The sequence below is a fragment of the Eulemur rufifrons genome, chromosome 7, assembly GCF_041146395.1.
Source record: "Eulemur rufifrons isolate Redbay chromosome 7, OSU_ERuf_1, whole genome shotgun sequence".
NCBI lineage: Eukaryota > Metazoa > Chordata > Mammalia > Primates > Lemuridae > Eulemur > Eulemur rufifrons.
In genome coordinates this window covers 125,951,758-125,963,245 of record NC_090989.1, presented here as the reverse complement: position 1 = coordinate 125,963,245, position 11,488 = coordinate 125,951,758, and the positions used below count along the sequence as shown (strand labels likewise).

The 11,488-nt window shown below is 50.3% G+C and overlaps 1 protein-coding gene across 2 annotated transcripts in view; it reads left to right on the top strand.

The window, feature by feature from the left end:
* The window catches only part of RFTN1 (raftlin, lipid raft linker 1), a 193,741-nt gene that overhangs the window by 133,032 nt on the left and 49,221 nt on the right, over window positions 1-11,488 (top strand). For both annotated transcript variants that reach the window (XM_069473278.1, XM_069473279.1), the window contains exon 6: window positions 5,690-5,893. In XM_069473278.1, coding sequence (XP_069329379.1) covers window positions 5,690-5,893 — 204 coding nt within the window. The remainder of the gene's footprint in view (window positions 1-5,689; window positions 5,894-11,488) is intronic.

The following is an 11,488-nucleotide window of genomic DNA, read 5'->3' as shown; positions in this document are numbered from 1 at the left end:
CTCAGACTTCCTGCCTTCTGTGGTTTTAGCCCAGGAAGAATTATTCACCGGGGAGACCTGTCCTAACAATCTCCTCAGGTGCCATGACACTCCTGCTGCCCGGTGGTGACTCACTCTGGTGACTCCCTCACCCAGAGACGCCCCCATGGCTGAACACATGGAAACCCCGAAACACACACAGTGCCTTGGCCTCTACCCCATCGCCTCAAGTGCCTGTTCTCTCCTAGAGAACCAGGTCCTGCCACGGAACTGTGGGTGATGTGTGTGTTTCTGGAAGCGTCAGCCCACCAGTGGGTGGGACCTTCAGCTATGGGAGGTGACAGGCAGCGGGTATGAAAGTGAGGCTGCCCCTTAGCTGTCTGCTCAGGCTACGGGTCTCTCTGAAATTTAGGCAGCTCACTGTTACCCTTTTTTCCTCTTTTGGGGGCATAAAGGTGCCTTTGGACTTTTCATCAGCTGTGGAACATGCGAGGGTACTAGCGGGCATGCAGGCCTTTGGGGGATGGACAGGAAGCTGTCACGATGGTGGTCACCCTGAGTGTGCTGTTCTGGGTCCTTCCTATGTGTCGTCTCAATTGCTCCTCACAACAGCTTTGTGGCAGAAGATGCTGCTGTTACACCCATTTCACAGATAAGGCAGGTCGCCATCCCTGCCCTCACACCATTAACTCTCTCCCTCACAGCTTCAGCATCTGGCCTCCCTGAAGGCTGGATGTCCAGGACCCTGTACCCGTTGGGCATGACCTCACCTAACCCCCGGCTTCTGTCCGAATCTTTTTGCTGGGAAGTCTCCTAGTTTCCTTCCCAGGACGTCCGCTCACCATCACCCCCCTGCCCGCCGCCCCACTGCTAGCTCAGCTCAGCTCGGCTGTCTCAGGGCCCCCTAAGGAGGGTGAAGTGTTTTTACTCCCCTTCTGCCAGGTGGGCTTAAATAGGCAATCACAGCAAGACAATTAAAAAAAATCCAGAGGGAGTCTCCCTCCTCTCCCCTCCTGCTCAGTTAATTTATTTCCTGCATAGGAGGCCTTGGGGAGAGGAGAATCTAGGCAGTGACTGCTCAGACAGGACTTTCCAGCGGAATCTCCATCCGGGCAGGTTCCCCCCATCCCTGCGGGCTCGGCCCAGCAGTGATTCCCCCCTCACCCCCGCAGCTTCTGGGGGAGCCCCGTCCTGCACTCCTCCCCCTGCTCACTGACTTTTGTGTCTTGGTCTGGGGAAATTCCTTTTGGTTTGCGGTCTGTGCTGAGCAGTGATCACCTGAGCCCGTGCAGGGACAGTCCCAGCGCTTCTGTTGCTACAGCTTCAGTCAGAGACACACACAGAAACCAGACAGGTTCACGAAAATTCCGGTTCTCACTGCACCAAAATAATAAGCCTTCCAAGCACTGCCCTTCCTACCCTGCACCTCCTCACTTAAATGTCAGCCAGAAACGTGAGCCCAGGATCTCTGTTGCATTGCGGCTGCAGGCCTCCTCCGCTGCCAGCTCACTGTGTGTCAAGCTCAGGGCTCGTGCTTTCTGAAATGCAGGCTCCTTCCTCACTGGGTCAGTACCCTCCTCTCCCTATGCCCTCAAGATAGCGGGCCCCACAGTGCCCCCCCCCCCCAGATCTGCCACCTGCCGCTGCCTTTCTGGCCTTTCACTCAGTCCATTAACGAACAGCTATTGAGCTCCCACCCGTGGGCATCAGCACCTACTCCCTGTGTCCCCACGAAATTAGCCTCTTGTTAGATTTGGGAAAGAGCCCAGGGTTTGGGGTTTGAAAGACTTTTGGCTCTGTTGCTTACAGGCTTGTGATTTCTGGGGGATCCACTTAACGCTTCTGGGCATAGGACCAATGCCACCCCCTCCCACGGAGGTTGGGAGAGATGATGAAGGAGAAAGGCCCTTGTAAATATGGGACACGTGCCCTTGGCTGCTGTCATGCTCACAAGTGGTTTCCCGTGGATTGCCGCACATGTCGGGGTTCCTGCACTTTGCCTTTCCCTGCTGCCCTGTCAGACGGGCCTCACGCTGGCCCAGAGGTGCCCTGCTATTAGTACCCAAGCCTGATCGAAGTCTGAGCAGCTTGCCCAGATCTAGCAATCTGCATGGAGCAGCCTGAGGCCCTCTTGCCCTCCCACCTTGCCTCCCCTCTGCGGTGCCCGCAGCCCAGCCTTCCCAGTGTAGACCCTTCCTCCTCCTCCCCTGCCTACAACCTCAGCAGCCTGCATCCCCACCCGGCCCCAGCTGCCCAGCCGAGTCTCACTCCACTTGTTCCTTCCAGTGCAGCTGCCTCGCTGCCTCCTCCTTTTCCTACATCTAGCCTTTGCAGCCCCACACGTTAAGCCACACTCTGAACTCTCTCTTCCCTCCAGGCCAGAGGTCTCCTTGGACACCAGGACCCGACCAGCCCCCCTGCTCACCTCAAGTTCCAGGTCTCTGGGCCATACCTGCAGACAGACTGCAGACGCCTGTCCCGTGCCTGAGTCCCTACGCCAGGCGCAGGCCGCAGAGCTGGACACCTGCCTCTTTGCTCCCTGAGTAGCCTAGCAAGGCCTAGTGGACCCAGCTGGCATCCCTGCCCACCCTGGCTTCCCCCTCCTGTCTGGCTTAGGTCACTCCAGCAACTGTGTGTGGAGCACCTGCTGTATCACAGGGACGTTGCTGGGCATGAGGGGTCTGAACTCGACAGGCCAGGCCCCTGGGTTGGGGAGGGGGAAAGACAAGGAGACAGTCTTGACGCCGTGTGGGTGCTCTGCCAGCACAGGCCTTCAGCCGTTCCCAGAACACTCAGAAACAATGCTTTCCCCACCCCCTGGGGACTTTCTGTCCCACGTCTGGAAAAATCTTCCCGCTGGGGTCATGGCACAGTCACAGAGCATCTGAGAAAATTTAAACAAATGTGGGGCTTCTTTTTGGAGTCTTTGGTGCCTGCTCATGTGAGGCTGTGTGTTGGAGAATCAGAATACTAAAACATCAAAGAGTATCATCTTTGGACGGTTTCTCTTGGCGGGTTTCCATGTGAGTAGAAAGAGGACCGTGCCAAGGAGACAGTGGGACAGGGTTTACTAAAGGGTTACGCATCCGAAATCAGGCTTCTCCCAATATTTCATTCCTACGAATGCTTTGGAGGCTCTTCGTTCCAACAGCATTTCCTTTTCCTTCCTGAAAAATTTATTTCTGTCTCTGGCTTCGGTCCTCCCCCCTGGGGAAGATCGCTGGGAAGGCGGGATGCTGTCAGCCCCGGCCACCTCGCCTGGCTGGCTGGCCTTCCTCCGCCCACCCCTGCGTTCTCACTTCTCCTTTGGCCTTCCTCTTTTTCTGTTTCGTTACGCATTTGGGAAAGTCGCGTTTCTGTCCTACCACGTGAGTGGGGATCCTTCTGTGTGATCAAGTGTGATCATGTATTTTTGGACTTTGGCCATTGCCAAATTCCCCACTCACTTCTCCCATGCAGAGGCTGTAGGATTTTTTTCTTTTTAATTCTTTAGTATTTGGGCTTGACTGGAGCAGATTGTAGCAAGTGGTGCTCCAGCCGCACCTGGGGTCACCTGCGGACAGTTCTGGCCAAGCCCAGAGCTCCTGTAGTCTCTGCGTAAGGTAGGCTGTTCCCGGGAATGGGAACGGCCCGGCAGGCCATTGGCCCTGGGGAATTAATGCCTCAGGAGTGACCTTCAGTCCGTGAGGGTAAATGCCCCAGCCTCCTTGCTCTTGGTGGGCCACCCTGAAGTGTGTTGTGTACAGTGTCCCCGGCGGGATTGAGCCCCAGACGCCCCAGCTGCAACCTGCTCTTAGGCACCCGTCATTGGCTTCATCTCCTCTGTGTTCCCATCCCTACCCCTTCCTTCTGTTTCCTGGGATCACTTCCTAAATAAACTACATGCACAGGAAAACTTTCACAGTCTGCTTCTGAAGAAATCCAAATAAAGCCAAGGGCTCACTCAGCCTTGCTTATCCTCTTAGTAACTGCAGCTTTTATTTGAACCCCTGGCACCTAGGGCTGGAAGACACCCGTCCTCTAGTTCACTTCCTGCTCCCCCAGGTTCAGTCCGTGGCTCGGGCCCCTCCATTACGAACCTCCTCTGCATCACTCCATTCCTGAAGTCTGTCTTTTGAAGTCCTGACGTAGCCTAGTGATTGCCATACCCCAGGACCTAATTTCTTGTGTGGAACCATTTCCTGGCTGCAGATGACTTCCTGCGAGTCAGGCAGGTGGACTGAGAAAGGCAGTGTGGGGTGGGGATGATGGACAGGCTCAGGCTGGTGGCTAGAATGCAGGTGGTCACTTCCGAAGATGGCACCTTCCTTTTCTAATTGATTCTCCTGGATGGACTTGAAGTGGCTCCCCTGTTAGTTTAACTGTTGCTGATGACAGAGTCTTACGGCCCAGCGTTGATCTCTAGAAATCAGATGGGGCTGTGAGAAGACTTCCTTTGTCCCCAAATGCAGTACTTGTGTGAGCTAATTTTAGATGTTATGTGAGTGAGCATCTTTGGTGTCAATGTGCCTCATTGCTAGCTACCCCATGTTCGTGGCAAATGGCAGTGGTTTGCCTTTAAAGTCATAAAGCAAAGTTTCATTCTTAAGTGCATTTATTTAAACAAAGAAAAGTGACTCAATTTAAAACAAAAATGATTAGCTAGTACCTTGGATACCACAAAAAAAATGTTGAAATACTGAAATTTGGGAAACAGAATCCCATAATATGGGTCCAGGTGTCTCACTCTTGAATGTGCTTTGTCCTTATTGCTAATGTCAACCATTGTTTGTGACCTTTAAATTTTTCTTTGAAAGAAGGGTGGGGATTTTTTTTATGATTCGAGAAGATATTTTTGGAAACCAAAGCATATTCCTGACTAGCCTGTGTAAGCAAAGCTTTTGAAGCTGGGTCAACTCTGATTGCTTGACTAAATGAGTAACACAAAAATAGACCTTCAGACTTAGATTGAAATTCCAGGTATTTGCTCCTGGAGGCTGCTGCTGCTAACTCATGCCCGGCAGCACGTACGGCTCAGCTGCTGGGTGGTTGTGAGTATTGATTTCTGAGGCACCGAGCTATGAATGAAGGACCCGAGAGCTCGGCGCCTCACTTCCAGTGCCTGCTCGGCTGCTGGGCTGACCTGCCACTCCAGGCAGGAGCCCTCATTTACGGGAACATATTTATTTTTACATATCAGTGATGTATTTTTGATGTACTTGATTAAGTATTATGGGTCAGGGCCCAAGAAACACCACTGCAGTTTATAAATAGTGAGTTCAGGGGTATACACAATTCCTGGAATTAGAGCAGTATTTTTGTCTTTCTGCGTCTCAATACTTTTTAAAAGAACAATTCTCACCCAAATATATCTGCTTTTACTTCCAAAACACATCTTTGTATGAATTTGTAGAAATGTCTACTGTGTTCTCTCAAACACCTAACTGTACAGAGAAATCGCAGATAACAGTTATCCATTATGTTCCAGATTCAAAGCCTATGTCCCCCATCTGAAGCCCAACAGTTGAAGTCCACGTTACTTTAAGGCAGCCTCAACTTACCACTTGGAATCAGGCTTTATTATTTGGCAACAATACAACCTCACAGAGACTTTATCCTTAACAATGTCATTTCTTGAGGTCCCTGAGAGATACCACTAAATCCAAGGAGGCAGATTTTTATCACCAGTTGACCTTTTTTCTCTCTCCACTCCCTGTACAAACCCCAACAGAAATGGAGATCTTCGCCCTTTTCAACAAACCGAAGAGCCATCAGAAGTGCCGGCAGTACTACCCTGTCACCATTCCTCTCCGGGTCTCCAGAAACGGCCAGGCAGTGAGCGGACTGGACGCCAACTGGCTGGAGCACATGAGCGACCACTTCCGGAAAGGAGGCGTGCTGGTGAACGCGGTCTTCTACCTGGGACTGGTGAATGGTAAGGAATGCACGGCCCTCATGATCTCCGCTTCTGACTCCTGTAATCGCAGCCCTTCCTCAGAGCCTATTCCCTTCCAGAAGCTCTGCAGCCAGTAGACACGCTGCACTGGATTTCTAATTAACACATCTTGAAGAACTTTCCATAAAGCCCGGGACCTGTGCCCTCTAAACCTCTCTAGGAGTCAGCCAGGTATCTTCTGAAATGACAGAAAAAGGGGAGTGGTTCCATTTCAAGGGAGGTGGCCTCAGTCTCTGTTGTTTTTAAAAGCTTTTAAAAAGATTATTCCCTGGATTTGTTAATTACCCCCTGGGATTGTGCCATTCCAAAAGTGCAAATTGTTTGTAGACACTATTACAGTTTGAAGTAGCAGTAGCAGCACCTTGGAATTAACAGCAGAGAAATAAATTGAACAGCCTGGTTGCTGTAAGCTCCGTGGAGACTCACACTATTCCTGGGTCTCATGGCGCCCTGCACCCCCTCCCCAGTCATGGGTTATCTCCAGGGGTTTGCTGCACAGGGTAGCGCTATTGATGTCAGCTTTCCTAAGGCAGAAAGAAAGTCTGCCCACAGTGGGAAACGTGTCAAGCAAAGAAAGGGTTTTGGGTTCACAAGAAGGCAAGTTGAGTCAGCAGGGTGTGTCAGGGCTGGGAGGCAGTTTGGGGAGCGGGGCTGACACGCCAGCACGTGCAGATCCTGAGGGCTGCCAGTCAGCAGGATTCCTCAGTGAAACATCACACCAAGTTTGTCTATCCCAGCAAAGCCTGGCAGGGGGCATCGACAGCGCCGAGTCTTATAGCCAAGCGGTCTTGTCTCTCAAGAGTTAGCAGTGTCAGGAATGGAGTCTGGATTCTACATTGTTTGCAATCCTTGAAATGCAAGCAAGCATCCTTAGGATAGAGACATCATTCTTAATTTTGAATGTACATACTTTAAATCATCCCTGATATGGTACAGACAGGTCTTCATTTTGGATGCAAGTTACTAAATATCTAAATATCAGTGGCTAATATTGATATGTTATTATAGTAGCCGCAGGCATGGTATGGCATAGTGGTTCATAACCTGTTGTTGAGTGGATGAATGACATAAGAGAAGTGATTGGCTTGTTAAGAATACATCTGGAGTGGGGCTGTCCAACAGAATTTTCTGTGATGGTGGAAGTGTTCTGTATCTGGTTGTCCAGTGTGGTGGCCACTAGGCATTCTGTGGCTACTGAGCACTTGAAATGTGGCTGGTGTGACTGAGGAACTGAATTTTAAGATTGATTTAATATTCATTAATTTAAATTTAAATAATTAGATGTGATTAGTGGCTGGTGTCTACATTTCTTTAATACAACTAGTGAAGAGTCACTTCCATGCCCTGGAATGGCATGGTCAATACACAAGGAAGCCCTCCACGGGTGCCTGCCAAGTCCCCTGATGCCAGGGATGGCCACAGTCTGTCCTGAGATGCATCAAGAAACACTAGTGGCAGCATATGCTGGGGGCAGATGTTTACAGCCCGACTGATCAGCATTAGGGGAAGTAGGGGAGAACCCTCTGGCTCCCCACTTCCTGCAGGGACACCCCTTCCCTGCCTCCTGGGCTGTGGCAACAGCAGCTCCTTTTGTCCCCTCTTGGTGCCCACAGAGGCTCTGTGAGGCTGTGCATCACATTTCTCCCTGGGAAACTGGTGGGTCCCTTGTTAAAGCAGTGCAGGGAGGTACTGGGGCTCGCAGATACACAGGTGGCCCCTGAGAACTTTTCCCCTCTTAGGAGAATTGGGCCAAGAAAAGAGACGTTTTCTCTTTGGCCCCACTGCCTGAGCAGTCGGGGGCAAGCAGAGCCCCACAGGAGAACACCTCGAAAGTTCACAAAGTCCTTTGCTGTCTATCAAACAGTTGTGGCTGTGGCAATCAAGGCTGAGTTAACTTCCTCTCCTCCCTCCTCACCCCATTCTCCAACCTGGAGTCCAGAAACACAGATAATTTATGCAGTTTTTTTTCTTCAGATTTGACTTGAGCGTTTGAAATGCTGTTCTTTGCTCCCTCGGCTTTAGCTGCACTAAACCCAGCCTTCCTGCCTTGAAGATAGAACATGAACTTTCCCCTGGCAGGTGCAGCTGTGACGTCCTCCACGGAGCTCTGACATATCCCTCTGTGCAGCCCCTGTCTAGAGCTCCACCGTAGCGGCAAGGGTCCCTCTCAGGGAGGGCTGCAGAATTTCCAGAACAGAACTAATGGAAACCCGCTGTGATTTGAAATGCGATTTTACCCTATATGTTTCTGTTGGGAGGGAGAGTGTGGCTTGGGAGCAGTGCTTGCTGGGTTAGGGAGTTTCTGCTCTGGAAAAGCCCAAGGTTTCCAGGCCAGGGATGTAATATGCGTATGTGCTTTTCCCAGAATTTTAAAATAAACCAAGCTAATCATAATCGTAAAAGGAACCTATTTCTAATGAGATAATTAGTGTCCTTACAAATAAACCTGGCAGAGCTAGAAGAACATCTTTAAGCTGTTTGCCATCTGGAAAAGCACCAGTCATGACTCTTAAGTAGATATTTGTGCTGCAGAATATTTTCCACAGAGTCATAAAACTCCTGAGAACTTTGTCCCATAAATAAGGTGATGTTTCAGCTCAAATTATCCAGTGAAGACTCCAGCTTCTGTTTTTGAGGTTTTACCCACCGGGACATGGAAGGACTCGCCAGTCCTCGCATTTGGGCTCCTGCCTGTGGCGTCCAGGGCTCCTCCCCTCAGGGTCGTTCGCTGAGCCTGAGAAGGACTGGGCTTCTGGGCAGAGAGGCACGGTGAGGACCGTGGGCACCTCGCAGTTGTCTGGTCTTGGTGCTGATCCAAGCAGTTCAGACACGGCAACTCATTTCATCCTCACAACCCAGTGAAGCAGGTACGGTTATCATCCCTGTGTGATAGCTGTGGAAACTGAGGCACAGAGACATCATGTCATTGTCAAGGTTACCAGCTAGTGAGTGGCAAGAGAGTGGCAGGAAGAAAGAAAGGCGTGGGTAGAGAAGAGGAATGTGAGGAGGCTGGGAGAGGAGAGAAGTGGCTGTGTTGGCGGGAGTAGTGGGAGTAGTGGCTTGTTGGCTCTCTGGCAGGGGAGAGGAGGGCTCCAAGGTCACCCTGGGGAGGTGACAGGACCCAGTTAGAAGCAGGAATGAGTCCAGGGACCACACGGCAGAGCAGACAGGCACTCAGGAACACATCAGCCAGAGTCTGCATTTCTAGAGGGCAGGAGAGGGAGACCAGGAGCAGAGACCCCCGCAAGCTGGCTGTGGAGAAGCAGTCGGGTGGGGACCGGGAGGCAGGGGTAAGGTCTTGCTAGAGCTGGCTGCCCACCAGGGAAGACCCAGCGGAGCGGCTGGTTTCTCAGCAAGGCCTTCTGGGCCTGCAGAAGCCCTGCTGCCCTCACCAGCCACGATGCTGAGGCTGCCACCATCTCGTCCTGCCCTGACCTCCCCCCAACCCCCGTCTTTTCCTGCCCTCCCCAGGCCTCCTCCTGCCCTCGGCCTGTCCTTGCCCTCTTCTACCCTGGCAGCCCTCCCACTCTTTGTTTCAAAAATGTCCTTTGCAGCTGATTGTCCAAACCAGAATCCACTCGAGCAACCACACTGCTTACGGTACCATGTCCTCACTTCTCTTTTTGCCCACAGAGTCCTTTTTTCCGCCCCTGATGGCTTGGAAGGAACCTAGCCCCTCCCCCTGCAGTGTCCTGCGTTGTCGATCATCTGGTCAGTGCCTCATGAGCTGGAAGTTAGTTCTAAGGCCTTTACAAACTAAGAATTATGACCAGAATGCATTCCAGGGGATGTTGTATTCTACATGTTGCATCATACAGGGGTCACATTATACCCAGATGTGTCTCCATTCCTACCCTCTTAAAAGATTACCCTCCTTGGGCTTTGCCCGATGCCCCAGCTGCATCTAAATCGAAATAACGCTTGGCATTTGCACCACACTTAGCATATCCTTCATTACCTTATGTTTGCAAAATACATACGTAAAAAGCATGTACATATTTCAAATAAAATATAGATGTAGGGAATATATTTTATACATATATTTTTTTAACCCCCAGGCAGGTTGTACATTCTGTACTTTTGCATCCCAGGGCCTGTATACAGAAGGTGACCTGTAAAGGTTCAGTAATGCCGGTGCTGTTGAGGGAAGAGCTGATTGGGGTGTGTATCACCAGGAACCTGTAGATTTGTTGGGGGTGGGGGGACTGAAAAAAGAACCAGAATGAAGTAGTTCCCGGAGTTTCTAACAGCTACTGCCTTAGAACACCACCCATCTAAGGCAGGAATGTTTGGCTTGTTGGTGACAGGCAGGACTTCTCTTTCAAAAAAGCCACTTAACAATGTAGGGGTTAGATCTCACATATGCCATTAAATGCATTTTCTCATGTATCCATAGCATATCTTTAAATAAACTTTTTATTGCAGTTGAGCACACACAGCATATTGTACAGATCATAAGGGTATAGCTTGGTGGATTTTTATGTAGTGAGTACACCCATGTAATAGCACCCAGATGAAGAAATAGAACATACCAGCCCTCTAGAAGCCCCCACGTGCCCCTCACTGTCTCTGTCCCCCAGGGGTAACCACAGTCCCAACTTGACGCACCATTGAACGTCATATAAATGGAGTGCACACTTGTGTATACTTGGCTTCTTTCACTCAGTGTGTTTGTGAGATACATCCATATTTTTACTTACAAGTGCAGATCGGTTTCTTCCATTGCTCGATGCTATTCCACTGTGTCAATATATAGACTTAGCTATTTAGAAGCATATTTTCATTTTTCCCCATAGAGGAAGGCATGGCATCTGCACAGATTGGGCTCCAAACAGAAGCCATAAGGCCATCTCATTACGACCCCACTGAAGTCTCACCCTGAACACCAAGGCAGAGAGAGTGTGGTGCAGTGGTCAGAGAGGGTAGAAACCTAGCTTGTTTATCACCCACCCCTGCTCCTCAGATAGCATTTGGTCCGTCGTAGTAGTAGCTCAATAAATGTTTGTTATTGAAAGAGCCTAGGCTTTGGAATCAAATGAACCACATTTCAGATCTAGTTTGGCCCTTCCATTTCAAATGAACATGGACAATTTATTTAACTTCTGTAGCCTTCATTTTCTCATCCACTAAAAGGGAACAATGACTCTTGCAGAATTTTGGGGAAGATTCAATGAGAAACCATGAACTGTGCCTGGCAGAGTGCCTCACATCTAGCAAACACTGAATCGTAATGTTTCTTCCCCCTCTGGTCATTTAATGAAACTGAAACTTCCAGGCTAACTCTTCTCTAACTGAAGAGGAGTAATATCTTCTCTAGATTATTTAGCACTTCAAATTGAGAATGCAGGAAGGTAGGCAGGCCCAGAGCAGCAGTGAGGGCCCAGGAAGTAAGAGAAGGCAGCAGGTTTGCTCATTTTTTGGTTAATAAAGCAAGGTTGCTGCAGTGTGGTTGGGAAGCAGCATGGCACTGTTCTCTGGGGTTGGTTGAACAGTGACTACATTTGCAATGGGCTTACCTGTTGGTATGTGGTTGGCCACAGCCATTCCTGGAATCAAGGTGGTGATGACAGCACA